The 21,782-nt window shown below is 34.0% G+C and overlaps 3 protein-coding genes across 3 annotated transcripts; all 3 read right to left on the reverse strand.

Moving 5' to 3' along the window:
• On the reverse strand, nucleotides 1-918 carry LOC149389136 (uncharacterized). The gene has a single exon (XM_089622564.1). It carries the CDS (start codon nucleotides 916-918, stop codon nucleotides 1-3), a length of 918 nt encoding a protein of 305 aa, XP_089478690.1.
• A 5,095-nt stretch (nucleotides 919-6,013) lies between these two features.
• LOC149389137 (putative pumilio homolog 19) lies at nucleotides 6,014-8,678 on the reverse strand. Its single transcript, XM_089622565.1, has 7 exons — nucleotides 7,864-8,678; nucleotides 7,606-7,771; nucleotides 7,284-7,342; nucleotides 6,771-7,035; nucleotides 6,601-6,693; nucleotides 6,474-6,500; nucleotides 6,014-6,034 (listed from the first exon to the last, which is right to left on the reverse strand). The coding sequence occupies exons 1-7, from the start codon at nucleotides 8,676-8,678 to the stop codon at nucleotides 6,014-6,016; spliced, it is 1,446 nt and encodes a 481-aa protein (XP_089478691.1).
• Nucleotides 8,679-14,765: 6,087 nt separating this feature from the next.
• Nucleotides 14,766-16,985, reverse strand: LOC149389138 (pumilio homolog 12-like). Its single transcript, XM_089622566.1, has 5 exons — nucleotides 16,216-16,985; nucleotides 15,967-16,132; nucleotides 15,524-15,732; nucleotides 15,168-15,432; nucleotides 14,766-15,090 (listed from the first exon to the last, which is right to left on the reverse strand). Exons 1-5 carry the CDS (start codon nucleotides 16,983-16,985, stop codon nucleotides 14,956-14,958), a joined length of 1,545 nt encoding a protein of 514 aa, XP_089478692.1. The 3' UTR covers nucleotides 14,766-14,955.
• Nucleotides 16,986-21,782: the final 4,797 nt, after the last annotated feature.

Raw genomic sequence — 21,782 nt, forward strand, 5'->3', positions numbered from 1 at the left:
TTAGAGATTGAGTCGGGGATTTGGTGACGTGGATAGGGATGGTTTCGGGAAATTCAGAGAAAGAGATGGAGGGGTATTATGGGAATTAGGGGAGTCCGACAGGGGGGTTGAGGCGGGGCGGTGTGAGGGAGTGCCAGCAGGGAGTTTCGCTGATTTACCGGCCAACAGACGTAGGTTTGATCCACACAGGAAAAGACCATAAGGCAGGGGGGATGCAGTGGTGGCATCGGCGCGTCCCGTGGCGGCGTCGCAGTTCGTCGGGCAGTCTCGAAGGGAATGGGTGAGAAGACCACAACGGAAACAGAAGAGTGGTAATTTCTCGTAGCGAAAATCAACCCACCGAGTCTCCCCTGTTTTGCCGAGTTTGATTCTGGTGCCTCGCCGGAGTGGGTTCCGAATGTCAAAGCGAATCCGGACACGAATGTATCGACCGAAACAAAGTCCTCGCTCATTGGTCTCAATCTCCAGGGTCGGGCCAACTTGATTCGCCAGAAAGGTGCCTATGGCCCGGGTCATTGCAAAAACTGGGAGGCCGTGAATTTGGATCCAGAGAGACGTGAACCAAAAATCGTCTGGGCTTTCTTCTGCGGAGGTCGGGTCTTTTAGGAGAAGGATGGCTTTGTCAAAATGCCAAGGTTCGTTCGCCAACACCCTAGATCTGTCGGAGTCGGTCGCGAAATTGAAGAGGAATTTGTCCGGAGCTAATTGGGAAATCTCAAGAGGGCCCGACGGATTCCAGAGGGTTTGAAATAGGTCCTTGAAAAAGTTTAGTCGTACCGGCCGAGCCGTGAGAAGTTTCCCCAAGAGACTAAACCGGACTTCTTTCTTACCCTCGTCGATCCAGGCATCCTCGAGTCCAATCACCTCGTCTTCGCCGGAGATGGACACACCTTGCAGTTTCCCGATCATATCATCCATGACGGAGGCTATGGAGGCACAACTGCGGGAGTGAGAAAACTCTCTTAAGCGTTAGGGCTTAGAGAGAAAAAAAACATTAAAAATAATGAGTAAAATTTTGGCAAAAGTATACAATAGGGTATATATGCTTCAGTATTTTCCTAAAAATAAGAAAATAACGCTCGTTTTACATTTATACAAAAAAAAAAAAAAAAAAAACCCCACATGGAGAATATGTTGTATATTTAGAGAGTGGATAGCTATAAATAGCAAAGGTGAGTTATGGTATAATCACTTGAACAATTTAGCTGAAAACCAGCGGTTTTAGATTTTTAAGTCACCGGCTGTTTGCATGTTCCAATGTGAATTTTGGTACGTACCCCGAGGAACTTAAACCATGGTACGAGAAACTTAACCTTTGTTGATCCTCAAGGTACTTAACCTCCATAGATTACCGTGGATTACTTTCATGACCTTTTCCAAGCTAATTAATGAGCACGTAAAATTTACTTATTTCAAATATATTTTTTTGTTACGTACTTTTTTTTATATTATCGTAAATTTTTGGGGTTATCTTGTTATTCTTCTCTTCCGATTGATTTCAGAGAGCATTTCTATAAAGAACCTTAAGTAATTAACCATGAGAAAATTCATTCCTAATAATTACCATTTTCTTTTGCCGTCTTGATTGCTGTCTAGAGTCTAGACAACGTAATTTCCATTGCAAAGTCTATGATAACTCTGTCATCGGCAAAAAAGTTTGGAGATAATTTATTTTGAGACTTGAACTTTGCAATTTGTTAAGCTCATTAATTCATGTTTGTCCATGAAATTTCCATTCGACCTTTTCCGCAATCACCAAGTTGGCCATAATGTTAGGAAACCTAATTACGGGATGTATAATGTTATTCATGTAGGTTAAATATGATATAGGTATCAACACAGTAATAATAATGTAAATGTTGAATTATGGAATTGATTTTAGGTTTTAGTATTTGGCCTTACGAGTTTTAAGTCTAAATTTGTGTTATCTATGACCAATTTCTAGATGGTGATTCGAGAAAATTTTTAAAAATTCTCCATATACAAGAATGTTAGTATATTTCATTATCTAAAACCTATAGCTGAGTTCATGAAACTCATTATGAAAGAAATACCACAAAAACGTTTTACGTGTTTAATGCAAAAAAGGTGAATTCAAACAATTTTAATTCAAAACACGTTTCGTCATTTTAGCTCTCGAAAAAATCAAATTAATCATAAATAAGGTGCGGCTAAACAAAACAACCATCAGATAGTAAAATAACAAGATCAAAATTCACTTAAACAATATCCCACTTTTTGAATTTTCATGCTAGTTAACAGTCTTCGTGTTTTTGCGCTTTAAGTGTTCTTCAAGATGGGTTAACACCAAGTCTTCCAAGCTGTTTCTCCAAATAAAATAAAATCAAAGTGTGTGTCAACTCTTTCCTCATTAATTATTCTAACAATGTGCCGAAATAATTCTCTCTTTCTTCGGGAAGTGGATTGGACAAAAATTCTTTTCACGGGGGAGAGAAAATTTGACCATGGAACTAAGGAAGGAGTTGGGCAAATTCCAACTATGAAAAACACTGTTATAGAACTTTTCCTCGTACCCTAACCCCTATTTGCAGCTGTTCAAGCTTTCCAAAATAAAGTACGCAATTTTCTGATTTTTATTGGATCTTATTCTATTTAGTATTAGAAATTATTCTATATAAATAAAATTTCTCCAAAATATTATACTAAATAAAATATTCAAATAATGTCTAATATTTATTTATATGAAATTTGTAACTAACTAAGCAATCTTAATCTTAACGTTTGAGATTTAGCCAACGTTTAAAAAGTTATGGGAAAATAGCCAAATGTATGAGATGGCAGTTGGGTAATTGGTTAAAATTCCAAAGGTGTCCTAAAATCAATTTAGCGGTTTTTTTCTTCTAGATTCGTCGCTTTCTCTCTCTTTTGGTTTTGAATTCGTCACTTTCTCTCTCCTACTTTTTTCACACATTTTTTTTTTCATCCAAACTTCAAAAATATATATCTATCTCATATGAACTCGAAATTGAGTGATTCCAAATCCGATGGATTTGTGACGCCGAGATCTTCAAAAATAGACCCATTGTGTTGGATGAAAATAATTTTTAATGCCATAGATGTTGAAAAATCACATTACTATCTTAGATATGGAAATACATAAAATTTTTCGAAAATCATTTGAAAATAAATGAAAATTTATTGAATATTTTTGGAAAAGTCATTACAAACACACGTAAACATGACGCATTAAACATGATTTTTCATCAAACACAATGAATTTATTTTTGAAGATCTCGGCGCCACGAATCTGTAGGATTTGAAATCACTCAATTTCGAGTTCATATGAAATATATATGGATTTTTGAAGTTTTTATGAAAAAAATGTAGGAAAGAAAATAGGAGAGAAAATGTGACGAATTCAAAACCAGGAGAGAGAAATTGACGAATTTAAAAAGCTAAGGTTATAAAAATATTTTTTTAGCTATCACTTATATCACATAGACTATTTGGTTATTTTTTCTAAAAGTTTGCCAACGTTGCCTATTTCCAAAACATGAATATTTTTGTTGGCTATTAAACTACAGTGCCCAATTTATATCATATATTAAAATATATTATTCTGAAATGTGAATAATATAGAATATCTACCAGATATTCGCATTAAATAATATGATCAATATATCATTTATTTATCATAATAGGATATATTATTTTATAGAGAGAATAATAGAGAATATCTCCAAAATACTCTCATAAATAGTGGCTATGTTTGACTTCGCTTATTAAGCATGATTTTAGCTTTTTACAAAAGTTAAATCATATTTAAGTGTTTAATAAAATTGTTTTTTCTAAAGCTAAAAAGTGCTTTTGAATATTTTAACTAAAAAATAAAAGCTACAATTTGAAGCATTTTTACTTAGCTTTAGTTTTTTTTTTGTAGTTTCTCTCTCTTAATTTTTTTTTCTTTTACACTAACTTATAATTCTAATTATCTTTATATGCTTTTATCAAATAATTTTTTTGAAGACACACAAATTTATAATTTATTTTTTTTACACTCTATAGACACCCACTTTGATATATTTGTTATATACCAAAAAATATCTTATTATTATTATTAATTACATTGTATATAAATAATTATTACTTATAAATATTAATATATATTTTACCAAATACTAAATCAACTTTTGCTAGCAGCTACAACTATTTTACAATAACACTCATTTGTTTTTCAAAACAACAGGTTTTTCGTATAATTATTCTAAAATCATTTTTTTTAAAGCAAAGGTACGCCAAACGCAACCAATATCATATTAAATATTCATTAAATAGGATCAAATTTTATACACATTATTTATTTATTATTGGAGACAGCCTAAATCTGAATTGGTTTTGATCAAACAAATTACATGCTTATTTAGATTGATGTACATGCTACCTCAAGTCTTATTGGGCCTTGTGGGCTAATTTAAATGCTCTTCACAAGCCCATTTAAAGTTCAGTGATATTATGTACTTAACATTATAAAACTTCTTTGTATATTACTTTACGACGAACGCAAAAGATATTGAAACCAAGTTGTAGTAGTGAATTTGTAGTCAAATTTACATATTAACTATAAAAGTATTGTAACTCTTTTTACGAGAGCCGACTCATGAACTATGGACTTAATAAAGCTAGATAAACACAAGCGATAACGTAGACACTATTACATCATTTACTCTCGTTTAATCAAATCTTGGTGGTACTTCACTAAAATTCCAGGACTGGACTTATCGAAGTTAGCAAAATTATATTTACTTGATCATTAAAGATAAGTGTCCATCAATATAGTCACTGATATACTGATATACTCTCGAGTCACTTGTGAGCCCTGAGTACAATTGACTCCCAAGTGAAATATTCATTTGCTGCTCGTAGAACAAAGGTGTCGACAATTGTTTGATTCAAGATTCAGCTATTAGGTGAGCAAATATTGACTCTCTTTATTAAGAAGTGGAATCTACTTTTAGGAAAATCTTTCCGTCACTTTTTATTTTTATGGCAGACCAAAATAGATGGAGGATCTAACCTCAAGATAAAAAGTCAACATTTTAATGACTTTTTCAATAAATAAAAAAAAGTCAAGATAAATTATAAAAACCAAGCCACGTCCATATTTCATCAAGCCTATGTAGTGCAAAGGCTTTGCAATATGAGAATTACTAAATTGATTATGGATTTTAGTATTTGGGCCGTTTGAGTTTTAAGACAAAATTTGTATGGTTTTAGTGCGATTACTAGAAGGCCATTCTAAAGAAATATGTGGAATTCTATAGAGCTAAGAAGAGTGAAGAAAATTTTAGAGAATGACTTGTAGCCATTAGAATATCAGTAGTATAAATAGGAGTCGTGCTTAAGATTGAATTAAGTTAAAAATAACAAGAAGCCTTCCATTTCCTAACTTTTATACTCCCTCGCAAATATTTTAATCCTTTCTCCACCAACAAAGACTTCATTCCAATAGAAGATGAATTGAGAGGAAGGTAACATACGGAAAGGACGCTACGACAAAGTTTTTGAGTTGTGGGCAACATATATATTACACACGTTTCATGAAAACCAATGATATGTTGCTGTTGAACTTCTTTGACATAACGATCGTGCAAGCGAACAATACATGTTTCGCGTGTTTAATTGTCAGGTGCTATTTCTAGAACATTGGAAGCAATCTAAACCAGAACAATAATGATTTCAATCAATTTATATATCAATAAACTCCGAGGATTTCGCAGCTATATAGTTAGATATGCAGTGATTTATAAACTTCCGAGAGTTTTTACATTTCATGAAAACCAAAGTTATATGACTCAACTTTTGGATGAGCAATGCATGTACAACTTTGTTTTCCTTCAATCGCTCCACCAAAGAATCACATAGAACCAGTATACACACAACATTATAATATAAAGAAAATCCAAATATCCAAAATCAGATCATCAAGTTGCAAATGTCATTCCAGGACATTTTTTAAATTTAAAATGGCAGGAAAAGAAGCGAAGCACAAACATCACGTGAAAGAGAATCCAATCTGTCCATGAGAAAATTATAAGAATAGTATATAAGTTATTCTAAATCTTTTTGATAATAGTGTTTTTTCAAACAATAAATAGTTATTTGAGATTATGTTTTCTTAGAAATGAAACAGTAAAAATAAATAAAGTTAAGCAGATGCCAAAGCAATTAAAAAAAAAAAACTTTTAAACGCAAACGTATGTAAACATCAAGAATTGCGATACAATACTTTTAAAATTCACAATAGCATATAATTTCCACTCTATCCATGGTCCGCCCATATAGTACTTTTTCATTAATAAATAAAAAAAATTTCCTTACGAATAAACAATTTTCTAAATAACAAAACAAAAATACTTTGTTTTTCTGACTGGACGGTAACTAAAAACAAACACACACCAAACCTCATAAATATATAATCCTCATCAATGACAAAATAAAATCAAAGTGCAGACTTTCCATTTCCCTCTAGTAGTATAGTACTAAAAAACAGCAACATATAACAATAAATAAGGCTATAAATAGTTATATTTGTGGGCCTCTTCTGCTACGATGTTGATCCTTCCTATTTTTGTTGCATACAAGCTTGTATATATTCTTTCCATGCACATGGCTCCGTAGGCTCTCGACGTGTGGCTCGAGTAAATCCAAGAGAATCGAATAAACTTCTAGTTCCTGTTGATTGGTAAATTAGTTTCAATAAATTAGGAGAGTGTTTATTCAGTTAGTTAACTAATGAATAAATATCTTACTTTGGCTTTGGCAGTCTTGATCGCAGTCTGGACCACATAATTCCCAAATCCGTTCAGAGAAAGTTGAAGGGGTTGAGGAGTGTCGATCATCTCAACGATTATTTTTTCGACCACATTGGTTGCACAGCCGGTGAGGAGTTTCTCAACGACATTGCTTCCGTGTCTGTTCATCGACAGACTGATAAAGTTTCCGCTCAACTTCGACGCTATTTCACCGTTGATCTTCATATCCTGAAAGTCTATGACCTTTTGGACAACATAGTTCCTGCATGAAAAAAGAAAAGAAAAAAAATACGTAAATTTTAGAGACCCGAAAGTTTGAGGGAAGATGATGAATTCAGAGAGCAACAGAGATCAAACCCGTAGGGATCTTCGGATAAGAAGACTGCATTGTCAATCAAACTGTATACTAATCCCCGAAAAATCGAGTTAGTCCTATTCAATTGCTCGGAGAAAACGCTGATTTTCATATCTTCAAAACAAAAGTCAAGGCAATTTTGTAATGCACAACACCCGTTTCTGTCTGTTGCAATCTCCGTAAATTTAACTCCTGCGACTTTAAGCAGAAAAGGCTGTGCACAAAACATAAAAAAGGGTACGTGTATAGCTAGGATAAAAATTGATTCAAAGACGGTCTAAAAGTAAACATAATAAATTTTCTGTTTTTTTTTTGTTCTACCGTTACTGATTAATGGCAATTCAATGTAGCACAATCCCTACCCTGAAAGCTAATATTTCTACCACGTATGTATGATCCGCATTCGTATTTAGAATCACACATGAACGATGGAATATAACAACACAGAACTATAGAGCAATAATATAATTAAATTACCTCCATGACAGCACAGGGATAGTTGGCAAGACAAGAATCCAAAATATGCTGACAGTTGGGGCTTTTAGTCAACACCACAGCGAACTCGCTCAGCCTTGCGATGAGGAACTTCTGTTGAACAGTGTTCCCATTCAAACGCTCCACCAATGCCCGGATTACCTTGCTCCTACACACACACACACACACACACAAATCAATTAAACCATACTTATTTTCACTCAAAAGAAAATAAATCCTTTAAGCAGTTAATAATGGTACCCGTAGTTGTCGGTGCAGATGGTCATCAGGCGGCGAGTAGTGTTTGTGAGAGTTGCGAGAATGGTCTCGACCTGATCTTGATCGACGAAAGCGATGAGTTTCCGAACAAGTAAGTTTCCGACGTTGTGGACGGCCAGGGAGCAGAGGCTATCGCTCACCCTCAACAAAATATTATATCTGTCTTCGGGACCGCCCTCCTCGACCCTCTTCGCCAAGATCGCACACAGACTCTGGTCCTGAGCTTCCCTGGCAATGTTGCCTCGAACCTGCCCGAGATCAGGAGATCGACGGCTGTGGTCTTGCCAGCGAGGCTGTAATTGCTGGTGTGGACTATCGACGGATGAGAGCATAGGGTGAAGGATTCTCGAGGATGAACGGTACTCGTTAATCCACGGAGACGAAGAAGAGGAAGAAGGAAGATCATGTGTTGTTGTTGTTGCTGTTTGTGTCGGATAATAAGGAGTTGCCTCGTGGCTACCGAAGTACACTCCGTGTTGTCGTTGAAAGGCTCTCGGGCTTTCAACGTTCGCAGGGTTACCGAGAAACGAGGATAAATTACCGTGCTGGTTAATACGCGGCGACGCTGGAAAATTAATATTACAGTCGTAGTGAGAACGAGAAAGAAGAGCCGGTTGTGTTGTTGTCGAATAATGCGGAGTTGCGCCGATCGCTTCATGTTGTCGAAGTCGATCTAGTAAGCCGGCACTAAGGATTTCGGAGTAGGCAACAGGCTCTTTTTTCATTCGCTCTATTAACCTCTGAAGCATGTGGTCCTTCAAGTCGTTGTCATTCTTTGAGCCGTCATGGTCGGCCATGGCTGCACCAAAGATTACTAGAGAGAGGAAGAGAGAGAGAGCGGAGAGTTTTTTTTTTAGAAAAAAAGAAACCACGCTCTTTATATATATATACACCGTCGTCAGGTTAATCATACCAAACTTGATATTGAATTTTGAGCTGACGTGTGTAGAAGCTTTAGTTTGATAACGAAAATCGAAATTCGACTTACAACAAAAAATAGAAATTCGACTTCCACCAAAAAATAGAAATTCAGATAGATAGAGAAAAAAAAAAATAGGGATACGTAGAACCTTAAATTCGCATTATAATTCTTTTTCATAAGCTCCTTTAATTAACATGAATATGCCCATTTTTTTTCCTTCTAATTTGATTGAGAAAGTGTACTTATTTAATGGGGTTCTATAGTTATATAGTTTTACAGAAAATCTTTAGTTTGCATAATAACCAATATTTGATTCAATATAATTAACAAATGATTGATTATATTAACAATAATTGATTAATAATTTTGCCCAAATAATTTATGTCTATTAACAATTAATGGACGAGTATTATATGGTAAATTATAATTAATTATTGTCAATAAAATTAATAGTTAATTAACTATAATTAACAAATGATTGATTATATTAACAATAATTGATTAATAATTTTTCCCAAATAATTTATGTCTATTAACATTTAATGGACGAGTTATTTGGTAAATTATAATTAATTATTGTAAATAAAATTAATAGTCAATTAACAAAAATGTTTGGTATTTAACAAACAATAATTTTGATGTGACTGTTGCTTATATATAAAATTCTACTTAATGATTTTTATAATTCTTACTGATATAAATCGTCTTCACGAAAAGAAAATATAACAAACAGTTAACAAAATTATAATAAATGAACATATGAAGTAATATTAAATTCTTAAAAATCCTTTAAATTGCATAAACTATTTCAATAGCTATTACATGAACACATCAACGTTGCCTCCCTATCTTTGGGATCAATAATCTCTCATAGATCAAGCACAAGAAATTTAAGAGAATTCGTATCTATCACAGCTAGGATAATGCATGGTCAAGTGTTTAAATTGATAAAATAAAAGAAACTAATTTTGCTTTTTGTTGCGCTCAGTTTACTGTATGTAATATCATTCGTCTGGTTCTCTCGTGTGGTGTATCTCTGTGCCTTTAATTTGGACTTTCACTAAAACAATATAGTACTATAGACGCGATAAAAATCGAGTCTAGAGGCCTAAAAGTCACATCTGTTTCTAAAACAGACACGACTTTGATCCCTGCCTAAACAAATTGACTTGATAAGTAGTATTTGTTTCTAGACATGAAAAACATATCACAGAAGCCGCGTCTAGAGCTTTAAGATGAGGACATGAAAAAATCGCTTTCCACAAGGCGAGAGAAGAAAAAGATGCGAGAAGTCGCGTTTAATTGTAGGCTCGCTGTACTCCTTTTACAGACTAATGTTTAAATTCTTCATAACCACTCCCTATGTCAAGTACACAAATATAAGAGAAATACAAGAACCATATGTCAAACTTTATGACACAAGCACAACAATAGTAACAAATCTTTTAAAGAAAGGAAAGTATTCAGAAATAAGAAAAGTCTTGGATCATATTAAATTTCTTTAATTATGCAACTGATAAATAGAATTATCATCTAAGATGTAACTATACTTGCCAATTTTCAAATAATATTTCTTGAAAGAAAATAATAATCCATTGATTTAAACACATGCAGAGGAGATATAATCATGTTGGCAGTAGAAAAGAATTATATGGAAGAGCAACTCTAATGCTAAGGGATGCTTACTCGTGACACATTGATAACTGCGTTATAAACGTGTTTGTTGGTACTTTCGGAAGTGAAAAGAAGTTAGTTCGAGAGCATTTTCATGTGTTTTCGAGTGTTTTTCTTAATTTTCAGAGTTTGGAGGTTTAAAATGACAAATAGAGCATTCGAGGACGGAACGACACGCATCAGAACCCTTTTTAGAAAAAGCCAAACACGACCCATCTCGTTCTAAGTCACTAAATGAGCTTAACAAAAGAAGACATTCCCACAAAGAACCAGTTAAGCTAGCTAGGACTTCATCGCTTTTTCACTTCTATATGACTTGTTCGTAGAACGATCTTCCGAGTCACAACAAAAAATGTCAAAAGCTCGTTAAATACCGTCGTTGTTTTTATTCATTCACTGTGTAAAAAAAAAAAGAGAGAAAAAAAAGAAAGAAAAAAAAATGCAATGAAGAACGCTCATTTTTAAAGTTGTGTATATTATGTTTATTTGTTTTGAGTTGTTGACGGTGTTTAAACGAGTAGTTTTGACTTGGAAGAGAGTTTGAGTGAGTCTTAGGAGGTGAGTAGTGACCCTAGTTAGCTTAACCATGAACCGTGAAAATATCCATATCTACATGTGACCTAAGCCTAACATTACAAGCCTTAAAGACTTATCGATTGACTAGAAATGATGTGTGTAGATTAGTGGAGACTAAGGGAGAAGAGGGGGCATATGGGTGTGTTGAGCCGAATTTCACGAAATTAGGCATTAGAGTGTTTATTGAGAGGGGTTGGAAGAGTTGCAAAGCCTTTGGAGGTGAGAGTGAGCGAGATACGAAAGCATTGAAAAACGGTCAAGGTAACTCGAGCTTATAATCTTTCTTTCGCATTTAGTAGTTGACTTGAAGTTTAAAATCATGAATTCTCACTTGTATGTAAGTCTACGCATTATGGTTGAGCCAAGCGATTATCGGTCGAAGCGTGAAACACCAAGTTCTACCATTTTTTAGGTATATTGCTTTTGTGTGATTTTGTTTTATTTTATCGCTCGAGGACTAGCGACAATTCAAGTTTGGGGGTATTTGAGTTATAAACGTGTTTGTTGGTACTTTCGGAAGTGAAAATAAGTTAGTTCGAGAGCATTTTCATGTGTTTTGGAGTGTTTTTCTTAATTTTTAGAGTTTGGAAGTTAAAATGACAAATAGAGCATTCGAGGACGATGGGGCAATCTCAAGGAGTTCAGAACATCTTTCGGATCTCAATTCTGACACCCAGAGCTCAAGATAGGTGGTTCAAGGTGAACCAAGCAATGCACAAACTTCCAGAGTCCTATGCGTTTTCCCTGTGCGGTGCACAGCCCTGTGCGCTCACCCTGTGCGTTGGGTGTGCGGTGCACAGACTGCCCAGAAGACCTGTGCGGTGCACAGGAAGAGGTGTGCGGTGCACAGGCCCCGATTCCCATTTTTTTTGTCACGCGTTTTAATTGTAATCCAAGCCGTTGGATGTGATCCGACGGTCCATAATAGCTCCGAAAAACCTAGGAAACCTACAAAAACACTTTAGTTTATTTAGAAACATAACTTTGCTTTTGTTTTTAGTTTGTTTTCTCATTCGGCCGCAAAAATCCCAGGAGAGAAGAAGCGTTCAGAGAGGATCATCGTCGCCACAATCTCTTGTTCACCATTCACAGTTTTTATCTCTATTCTCTGAATCTTTGGAACTCCCGTTTTTATTAATATAATTCAGTTTTTAGTCATGATTGCTTTATATTCATCTCCGTTTATTCTCTGTTCAATCATGCACTAAATTCATTAAGGGCTATGGTGTAGCGAGTTAGGAATATGGTTATGGATTCAATCATGTCAAATTAATATTCATATGCTCTATCATGTTTGTTTATTTTAATTATGTGTGTAATGCTTGAATTCGATTAGCTACCGCGTTCATGATATTAAGATTGCTTAATGCTCGGAAGAGATTAGGTTAGTCGTGCACAATGATTAATTTACCGGGATACATTCCTAGGCTAGACATAGCTAGGCTGTTTCGGAGTCATGTGAACGTTCTTATTTTTAATGTTAACCGTTGTTTTTAGGGGTTGAGATCGAGAGAAGATATCACGGCATAGGTTTAGATTCTTAGTTGTTCGAGAGAAATCTTAGATTACCATTATCGTGAGCGTGATTAGCAGACATAAAAGTGTGTGTTTTGTGCTTAATTCCCGAATCCAAACCATAGGAATAACTTGTGAAGCCATAGTTCTTGCTTTCTCATTATCGTGATCTATCGTTTTTTAATTGTTTTTAATAATCATCAAATCATTGGGTTCAATTCGTGCTAGTAATCTTGTCAATTTAATTAAACATTTTTCTCGTGGGATCAACTTGTACTTACGAACTTTACTACTTGAGCGACTACGTGTTGCATACGGAAAAATCGCAACACACATCATCATAAATAATATATATTATTAATAGGCAATTTTTTAGATAAAATATTCCAATATGAGCATCTATAAAAATTGCCAACTATAATATTATTTTAATATATATTATTTCTTTTTTATTTATTTTATATTATTTGCGCATACAAATAATAGTGAGTTTTTGGTGTCATTATTGCACATAAGTTATACCTAAGCCCTTGGGAGTTGCTCTAAATCACCCTGAATGGAGTCAACACCGAATATTCAAGTAAGATCGGATTCGGTCAGTTTAGTGGGACCCGCGTGATATATCAGCACGAGAAATATTGACTAGAGCACAAGTGTGAATTTTCATATGCTCAAGCTCGACTAGCTCTAGTTTCAGATTAAGCTCTTTTCTTTCATTAGTTTTTCCCACCTCTGACGTGCAAGTCCTAAACTGTGTTTTACTGGATATAATGGTGACGTGTTATTTGAATGTTTTCAATATTAAGGACTGTGTTTTTTATCTCTGAATTTTTTGCGTGACCTTGTCAAGTTGTTGGTGTGTTTGTTTAAAAGATATTTATTTATCTTATTCGTCAATCCAAATAATTATTATACGTTATTGTTAATATTTTTAAAAAAATTATAGTTTTCTGTTTAGAAGAGTGAAAATAATGTATTATAGTTTTGTTTAAATGACATTAAAGGAGGAGAGGCACAAACATCACGTTGAAGAGAATCCAATCCATCCATTGTCCTCGCATATAATTCTTTCATTGATAGCTAAATATTTTCCTTATAGCTCAGTTGAAAATAAGTAACAAACAAGCAATTTTATAAATGAACTAAAAAAATAACTTTGGGACTTGGTTTGTGAATCCAAATTTATTTTATGTTTTCTAATTCTATATTCTAAAAAACACCTTTAAAAACCATGTTTGGTTATAGTACTTATAAAACAAATTTAGAATCATGTTTTTTTTTCTTTGAAATTAACAATGAAAATGTGTTTTCTATTTTATCTCTCTCATATTTTAAATCAAACTCTAAAACAATTGAATGTAAAATATAACCAAACAACATTTTAAAATATTGGGCGCTCTAGCTTATTAGCCTTTTTAAAACTTAGAATTGTGAAATAGCCAATGTTTTAGTAATATTTGGTAATTAGCCAATCTTTGATGCAATAAAACATAATTACCCTTATTTTTTTTCCCTAATTCTTTACCAAAAATAAATTAAATGAAAATAATTTATCTATACCTCTCTCTCTCTCTCTCTCTCTCTCTCTCTCTCTTTGTTACATTTTTAGCCATAACAGAGGTTAAAAAAAACAGCATCTCGCAGTTAATAGTCGGTAATAACTGTTAATAGATTTCTATCAGAAACGTATTAACAGTTATTACCGACTATTAGTTAAAGCAGAAACCTATTAATAGTAATTAACGATTATTAACTGCGGTTTTTATGTTTTTGACATTTGTCCATGGCTAAAAAAATGTGACGAGAGAGAGAAAGAGAGAGAGAGAGAGAGAGAGAGAGAGAGAGAGAGTGAACATGAAAAATAGAGAGAGAGATAGAGAGATAACTGAGATCCTAATAATTAGGGATTTTGAATAATAAATTAGGTTTTATTAATTTCGAAAATAAATTATATTAACTAATTAATAAGGGTAAAAATGGTATAAACAATGTGCCACATAAGCAAAATGGCTATAAATCAAAAAAATTTGAAACTATGACAGAATGAAATTCTTAGGTTTGAATTGGCTTAATCAGTTACAAAACTCTAAAATATTCTGAAACGTAATTCTAATTTTTTTTTAAAATTTAAAATTAGAATCAGAAAGCAAAATTTAAAAACAAAAAATAAATTTAGAATATTAAACCAAACACCCCTTTGTTTTTCCTATATTACAAACTCCATAGTACCTAATAATAAACACACATGAAAGCTTTAATCCAACATTTCAAACGAAAAACACTATCTTAATCAATTACAAAACAAAATCAAAGCACAATTTTTTTTCCCTACAGTAGAATAATACCAAAAACACAGCAACATATAACAATATATATATTTTCTTTGTCTATCCTCTTCGATGTTGATCCTTCCTATGTCTGTTGCATACAAGATTATATACATTCCTTCCGTGCAAATGACTCCGTAGGCTTTCGGCATGATGCTTGATAAAATCCAAGAGATTCGAATAAATTTCCAGTTCCTGTAGATTGGTACATTAGTTTCAATAAATTAGAAGAGAGTTCATTTAGTTAATTAACTAATGAATTAATATCTTACTTTGGCCTTGGCAGTCTTGATTGCAGTCTGGACCACATAATTCCCAAATTCGTTCAGTAAAAGTTGAAGGGGTTGAGGAGTGTCAATCATCTCGGAGATGATTTGCTCGACCCCCTCGATTGCACAGGCGTTGAGGAGTTTCTCAACAACATTGCTTCCGTGTCTGTTCATCGACAGACTGACAAAGTTTCCGCACAACTTCGATGCTATTTCACCGTTGATCTTCATATCCTTAAAGCCTATGACCTTTTGGACAACATAGTTCCTGCATGTGAGAGAAAAAAAAAATAACACGTAAATTTTAGAGACACAAAAGTTTTGAGGGAAGATGAATTCGAGAGCAATAGAGATCAAACCCGTAAAAATCTTCGGATAAGAAGACTGCATTGTCGGTTATACCGGATACAAATCCCCGAAAGATAGAGTAAGTCCTATTCAATTGCTCGGAACAACCACTGATTTTCATCTCTTCAAAACAAAATTCAAGGCAATTTTGTAATGCACAACACCCGTTTCTGTCTGTTGCAATCTCCGTAATAACTCCTGCGATTTTAAGCAAAAAGGGCTGCGCAAAAAAAAACATAAAAGCATAATAGAGTTAGTGGCTTAATGTGTATATGATAACAATTGATTCAAAGACAGTCTAAAAGTCAACGTATCGTCTTCTGTTTCTCTGTTCATGACTGATTAATGGCACAATCCCTAACCAAAAAGTAAAAATTTCTAGCACAATCCGCATTAGCACTTAGAATAATGGAAAATTACAGCATATAATATAGAGCAATAATATCATTATTACCTCCATGAGTGCGCAGGGATAGTTAGCAAGACAAGAATCCAAAATCTGCTTACAGTTGGGGCTTTGAGTCAACACCACAGCGAACTCGCTCAGCCTTGCGATGAGCAACGACTGTTGAACAGTGTTCCCATTCAAACGCTCCATCAATGCCCGTATTACCTTGCTCCTACACGCAGACAAATCAAATTAAGATATATACGTGTTTTCATTCAAAAGAAAATTAATCCTTTAAGCAGTTAATAATTGTACCCGTAGTTGTTGGTGCAGATGGTTCTCAGCCGGCGAGTAGTGTTTGTGAGAGCTTCGAGAATGGTCTCGACCTGATCTTGATCGACGACAGCGATGAGTTTCCGAACGAGGAAGTTTCCGACGTTGTGGAGGGCGAGGGAGAACAGGCTGTCTCTCACCAGCAAGAAAATATTCCGTCTCTCTTTGGGCCCACCATTCTCGACCCTCTGCTGCAAGAACGCACACAGAGCCTGGTCCTGAGATCGACGGCTGTGGTGTTGCCAGCGAGGCTGTAATAGATGGGGACTATAGTAATTATCGCCGGAGGAGAACACTGGCGATCCCGCGCCGAAATAGGGAGTGTAACCATACTTGTCGTTGATCGACCGCCACAGAGAAGAAGAAGAAGAAGAAGAAGAAGAAGAAGAAGAAGCAAGATCACTAATGCCCGGTGGTGTTGTTTCTGTCTGCCTCGGACGATACGAAGTAGTTGCCTCGAACGATCCATGTTGTAGTTGAAAGGCTTTCGGGGTTTCAACTTTCGTAGGGTTTATTCTCAGGGATGAACCGTACTCGATATCGTGCAAATAATTGAACTTCGTCCCCGGAAGATCACGAGGCATAGGCTGTGGTGTTGTAGTTTGCCTGGGATGACTCATCAATCCAAGTTGTTCTATTCTCGAGCTTAGGCTTTCAGCGTAGATAGCGTCTGTTCTCGCTCTCTCCATCAAACCTTGAATCTCGTTCATGTATTCGTCCCACTCGTTGTTTGAATCGCCATGCTCGGCCATGGCTGCACAGAAGATTATTAGAGAGAGAGAGAGTTCTTTTATAGAGAAAAAGGAAACTACGCTCTTTATGTATAAACACCTTCGCAGGCTTTAGTTTGATAAACAAAACGGAAATCCGACTTCGAAAGGAATTAGAAATTTAGAATTAGTTAACCCGTATTTAGCAAATAAAATATTCTTTTGTTTTCATTTGTTTATTTTATTTTTGTTTTTGTTTTTTAATGGATTTACAGAATGAGTTAATAACTTAAAACCGGAAAAGGCTTGATTCTAATTACGATTTGTTATTTTATTTGTAATCTCCAGTCTCCACACTCGAATCAAATATTCTTTTTCCTTAAAAAAAATTCAAATATTCTTTTGCTATCACTTGTTTATTTTATTTTATTTTTATGATAAGCTTGACAATGAATGTTGAGAGCTTTAGTTTGATAAATAAAAACAAAACTCGACTCAGATTAAAAAAAAAAAACAAAAAAAATCGACATGATCAAACTTATCAGGTAGAAATTTACAATGAGTTCCATTATAATTATATTATTTGTTATTTCCATTTTAATTTTTGAAAACTCCAACAACAATGCGAAATTGTACTTATTTTAGGTTTTTTATTTTTACTGATATAAATTGTCTTAAAAAAACCTAATAAATAATTAACATAATTAAAATAATGGATAAATTACATATTTGCCCCCTCAACTATGGCCTCTTTAAGAACTAACTCCTGCAACTTTGAAAATTGCAGTTTCACCCCTTCATGTTAAAGACCAATTAATTTGTAGTCCTTCTGTTAAAATTGTCGTCAAAATAGACTGAAATTGTCCAAATTAATTATTAAGAAAGGGTATTATGGTAAATTAAAAATAAATAAAATTCTCATAAAAAAATCATCTCTCTCTCTCTCTCAACTATGGCCTCTTTAAGAACTAACTCCTGCAACTTTGAAAATTGCAGTTTCACCCCTTCATGTTAAAGACCAATTAATTTGTAGTCCTTCTGTTAAAATTGTCGTCAAAATAGACTGAAATTGTCCAAATTAATTATTAAGAAAGGGTATTATGGTAAATTAAAAATAAATAAAATTCTCATAAAAAAATCATCTCTCTCTCTCTCTCTCTCTCTCTCTCTCTCTCTCTCTCTCTCTCTCTCTCTCCGATTATATATAAAAACAAACACACACATACACTTATAGATATATATTGCTCATAAAATTGAAAACATATCAGTTAATTATATTGAACCAAGCTATAACCAAAATTCCAAGCACACAGTATTATTCCAAGCTTTCAACATAAAAAAATGGCGACGGAGTCACTCGAGAGGCAAGCTCTTCCTCAGCAACAATGGCGACGGAATCCGAGGAGAGAGAGGTGCATAGAGAAGGAGAGCTTCGCCGGAGTTCCGATCCTTTGGCGGCAGAAAATGCCATTGAAGAACCAGCAGCAAGACAGAGATTGAGGCAATTGCAGCGAAAATGCAAAGAAGAAATAAGAAAAAAAAGGAAACAAGAAGAGAAAGAGAAAATCTGCTCAAAATTTTCAAGCTATTCAAAATCGGACCAGAGTTAGTCTCGTGAGACAATAAATTTAGATGTGATGATTCTTCATAAACATCGGAGAGAGAGATAGAGAGAGATAAAGGTCATGGGGAAGAAGACGTAGAGTGGTCTGATTCATGGACCGAAAACGTCATCTCCGCCGTTCAACGACCACCCATCGCGACGTCGATTCGTGGACCAAGAGCAACATCGCCATTGTACAAGGACTTCGAATGAGTTCACTCGCGAATCCAAATATTTGCACACGGACCAGCCACGGCATCCTCTGTTTCATGTTCGATTTGGGGGTTTCAGGGTTGTGGATCGTTCTTGTCGGAGAGACCTTGCTCTAGCACGAGGTCTTTACCCATATACACCAGACCAATAAAAGGGAGACCCAAATTTTGAACTAAACGACGCAGATTGTAGACGAACAAATCCAGCCACATAACCACCCATCGATCCTGAGTTCGACGCCAAGCTCACCAAGTTCGCTGGGAAAAGAGACAGAGGATGAGGCCACACTCCATGGAGGATTAGCTTGGTTTTGTTTGTTCTAGCAAAAAAATGGTTTTATGTATGTTGATGTTCAAAGTCAAACCGGATTTTTTTATGTGCAGGTAACGTCGAAGAAGAAGGTGATGAGAGAGAGACAAACGTTGTTGTTATTTTTTTTTTTTTTAATAAATGAAGAAAATATAACAAACAGATTATAATCCTTATATACATTACATAATAATAATATAAAACAAAACATTTATTAACCCACATAAGGTCAAATCCATAATTTCCCTTCGTTCTCCCACCACGTGATGAGCACATGTTCAATTTCGGTCTCTTTTGATGCCAAAATTTAATAGAAGGAGTAAAATAAAAATGAGATACAAGTTAAAGGAGTGAACCAGCAATTTTCAAAGTCCCAGGAGTCACTTGTTAGAGAGGTCAAAGTTAAGGGAGCAAATATGTAATTTATCCTAAAAATAAATGAACATTTAATAAAATATTAAGTAATATGCTGAAAGCATCAACGTCCCTACATATTTCAGGGGTATCAATAATCTCTCTCGTCGAGTTAGAATGAACTCCAAGTTCTTAGATCAAGCATAAAAAATTTCAGAGATTTTGTGTCTAATAGTAGACAACTGATCAAAATAACAGTCTACATCTCAAAACTTAATAAATATAGTTTATGCACTTCAAAATACAATTTATATCATTTCAAACAATATTTTATCTCTAGCTATTTTTAAAGTAAAAAACATATTCCATCTATCTTTTCTCTAATATTTTAATAAATTTTACTTCCTAAATTCTATTATAGTTCATATATATGAAACGTGCATTTTTTGTATATCCAACCATGCTATATAATATTATACATATTATATAAATTTAAAAAGATTATGTGTGACTCCCTAATAAATATAAAGCAAAATGTTTTTTTTTTATAAAATAAACACACATTGCATATGACATTTAAATACTTGACAAACAATTTTAAGTGGAGTGCATCATACTAAAATACTCATTAGATTCGCAAGAAAATATGGTTATTAAAATACTATAAGAAGAAAACAGTTTTTAGTGAAAGATGTGGCTTCGATAACTGACCCAAACTTAAAGGAGCTATATAAAATAGACAAAACTAAAATATTATTAGAAAAAAAACCGAACAACGTCGTATAAAACCGGAAAATATTGGTATTTATTTTTTACAAATATACGTTATAATAAATCCTTCCATTTATCAGTCTCTCATTTCTACAAACAAAACATAGCTAAGAGGATATTTGATCCTTTCTTTGATTTTCCAATATTTTTTGCTATAAAAGAATCTATTCATTACCTCTCAATCCTTCTTACTAAATAAAGCCTAGGGATACACATCAATTTTCTCATTATTTATAGTGTCACTATGAAAGATTGAGTCACTAGCTCGGACAGATGTTGTCGCATCCAAACGAGTTTTGGATGCGACATGTGGAATCCAAAAATGTCACCGATCATCACCAAAGTGCGGGAAAAGGGCTTTGGATGCGACAAGTCACATCCAAAGGGTTTCCCCGTTCCGACGGAAAAGGCATATCCAAAGCCCATATAAACTCCCGCCATCTATATTTTCATGGAATCCTTATAGATGCGACTAAACGCATCTAGTAGCAACAACTACAGATCAAATGATGCGACTTTTATTGCATAAAAAATTGCATTCAAATGACTTTCGGATGCGACTTTTGAGCTTTTGGATGTGATTTTTGTCGCATTCAAATGCCCTATTTGTCCTATTGTATTAATTGAAATATAAAAGCCAAAATGTATACATAATCATAATACACTTTAATATTTAATGTGTTATGTTCAAAATCTAAAAATAAATTTGGGCTATTTTAATCAAATTTAATAATTAACGAGAAGAATGATTTGCTTGACAGTGTTGTTTCAAACTGAAGTTGCCACACAAATATTAATGAGTTCACTAGCTCTTTCTCGATGCATTTTCTAAGATGGTTTTGCTCCAATTATTCAATTACATTCGATGATTTAATTTATTTTACATGTCGTTGTCTTCGATATAGGAAACTCTAATGTTGTCACGTGTGTGTTGACTTATTTTTACTATAAATTTGTTCGACAAGATGTTTTGCAACATGCTCCACGATGTGTTGAGACATTTTAGTCGTTGTGTATAGATCTGTATTTTTGGCACTTATCTTGTATAAGTATATTCATTTGAGATTAAGACATCATGAATATACTTATGACACACACCTGAGAGAGAACATATTGAATTGTAGATTTTAATTAGTAAAAGACTATGAAGATTTTACGATAAGTATACTTCTGGCAAAAATTGTAGGGAAAGGCTATTTAGAATTTAGTAGGCTATTTAGAATTTAGTCGATGATATTTTGATAACTTTAAGCTTGTATATGTTAGCCCTAGTTTTTTACCCTCACATATATATATATATATATATATATATATATATTAAGATATATATATACTTTTGTATAGTGTAGAGTGCAAGAGATTGTAAACACAACTGCTAATTTGGATTGATGGTAAAATTTGCAGCGATAAAATAACGTAGTTTTCGCACTGAGAATGAATTATTATAAATATGCATATTCTTTTGTTCTATGCGATTTTACGTAAGATTTTGGACTCTAATCTTTAACCATAAGAAACTATTCATTACTAATAAGAAATTAAAACAAACTAATATACAGTCGTTACAATCAAATTACTCATAAACACAC

This window comes from Urtica dioica, chromosome 8, assembly GCF_054948205.1.
Source record: "Urtica dioica subsp. dioica isolate 48M chromosome 8, U.dioica_male_clone48M_v1_H2, whole genome shotgun sequence".
NCBI lineage: Eukaryota > Viridiplantae > Streptophyta > Magnoliopsida > Rosales > Urticaceae > Urtica > Urtica dioica.

Coding starts and splice junctions, on each gene's coding strand:
- LOC149389136 (XM_089622564.1), bottom strand. CDS start 918: ATGGATGATATGATCGGGAAACTGCAAGGTGTGTCCATCTCCGGCGAA.
- LOC149389137 (XM_089622565.1), bottom strand. CDS start 8,678: ATGGCCGACCATGACGGCTCAAAGAATGACAACGACTTGAAGGACCAC. Junction 7,772..7,863: donor ATCTGCACCGACAACTACGG/GTACCATTATTA, acceptor GTGTGTGTGTAG/GAGCAAGGTAATCCGGGCAT. Junction 7,036..7,283: donor ATTGCAACAGACAGAAACGG/GTGTTGTGCATT, acceptor TTTTTCATGCAG/GAACTATGTTGTCCAAAAGG.
- LOC149389138 (XM_089622566.1), bottom strand. CDS start 16,985: ATGGCCGAGCATGGCGATTCAAACAACGAGTGGGACGAATACATGAAC. Junction 15,733..15,966: donor ATCCCTGCGCACTCATGGAG/GTAATAATGATA, acceptor TTTTTTGCGCAG/CCCTTTTTGCTTAAAATCGC. Junction 15,091..15,167: donor TCAAGACTGCCAAGGCCAAA/GTAAGATATTAA, acceptor ACCAATCTACAG/GAACTGGAAATTTATTCGAA.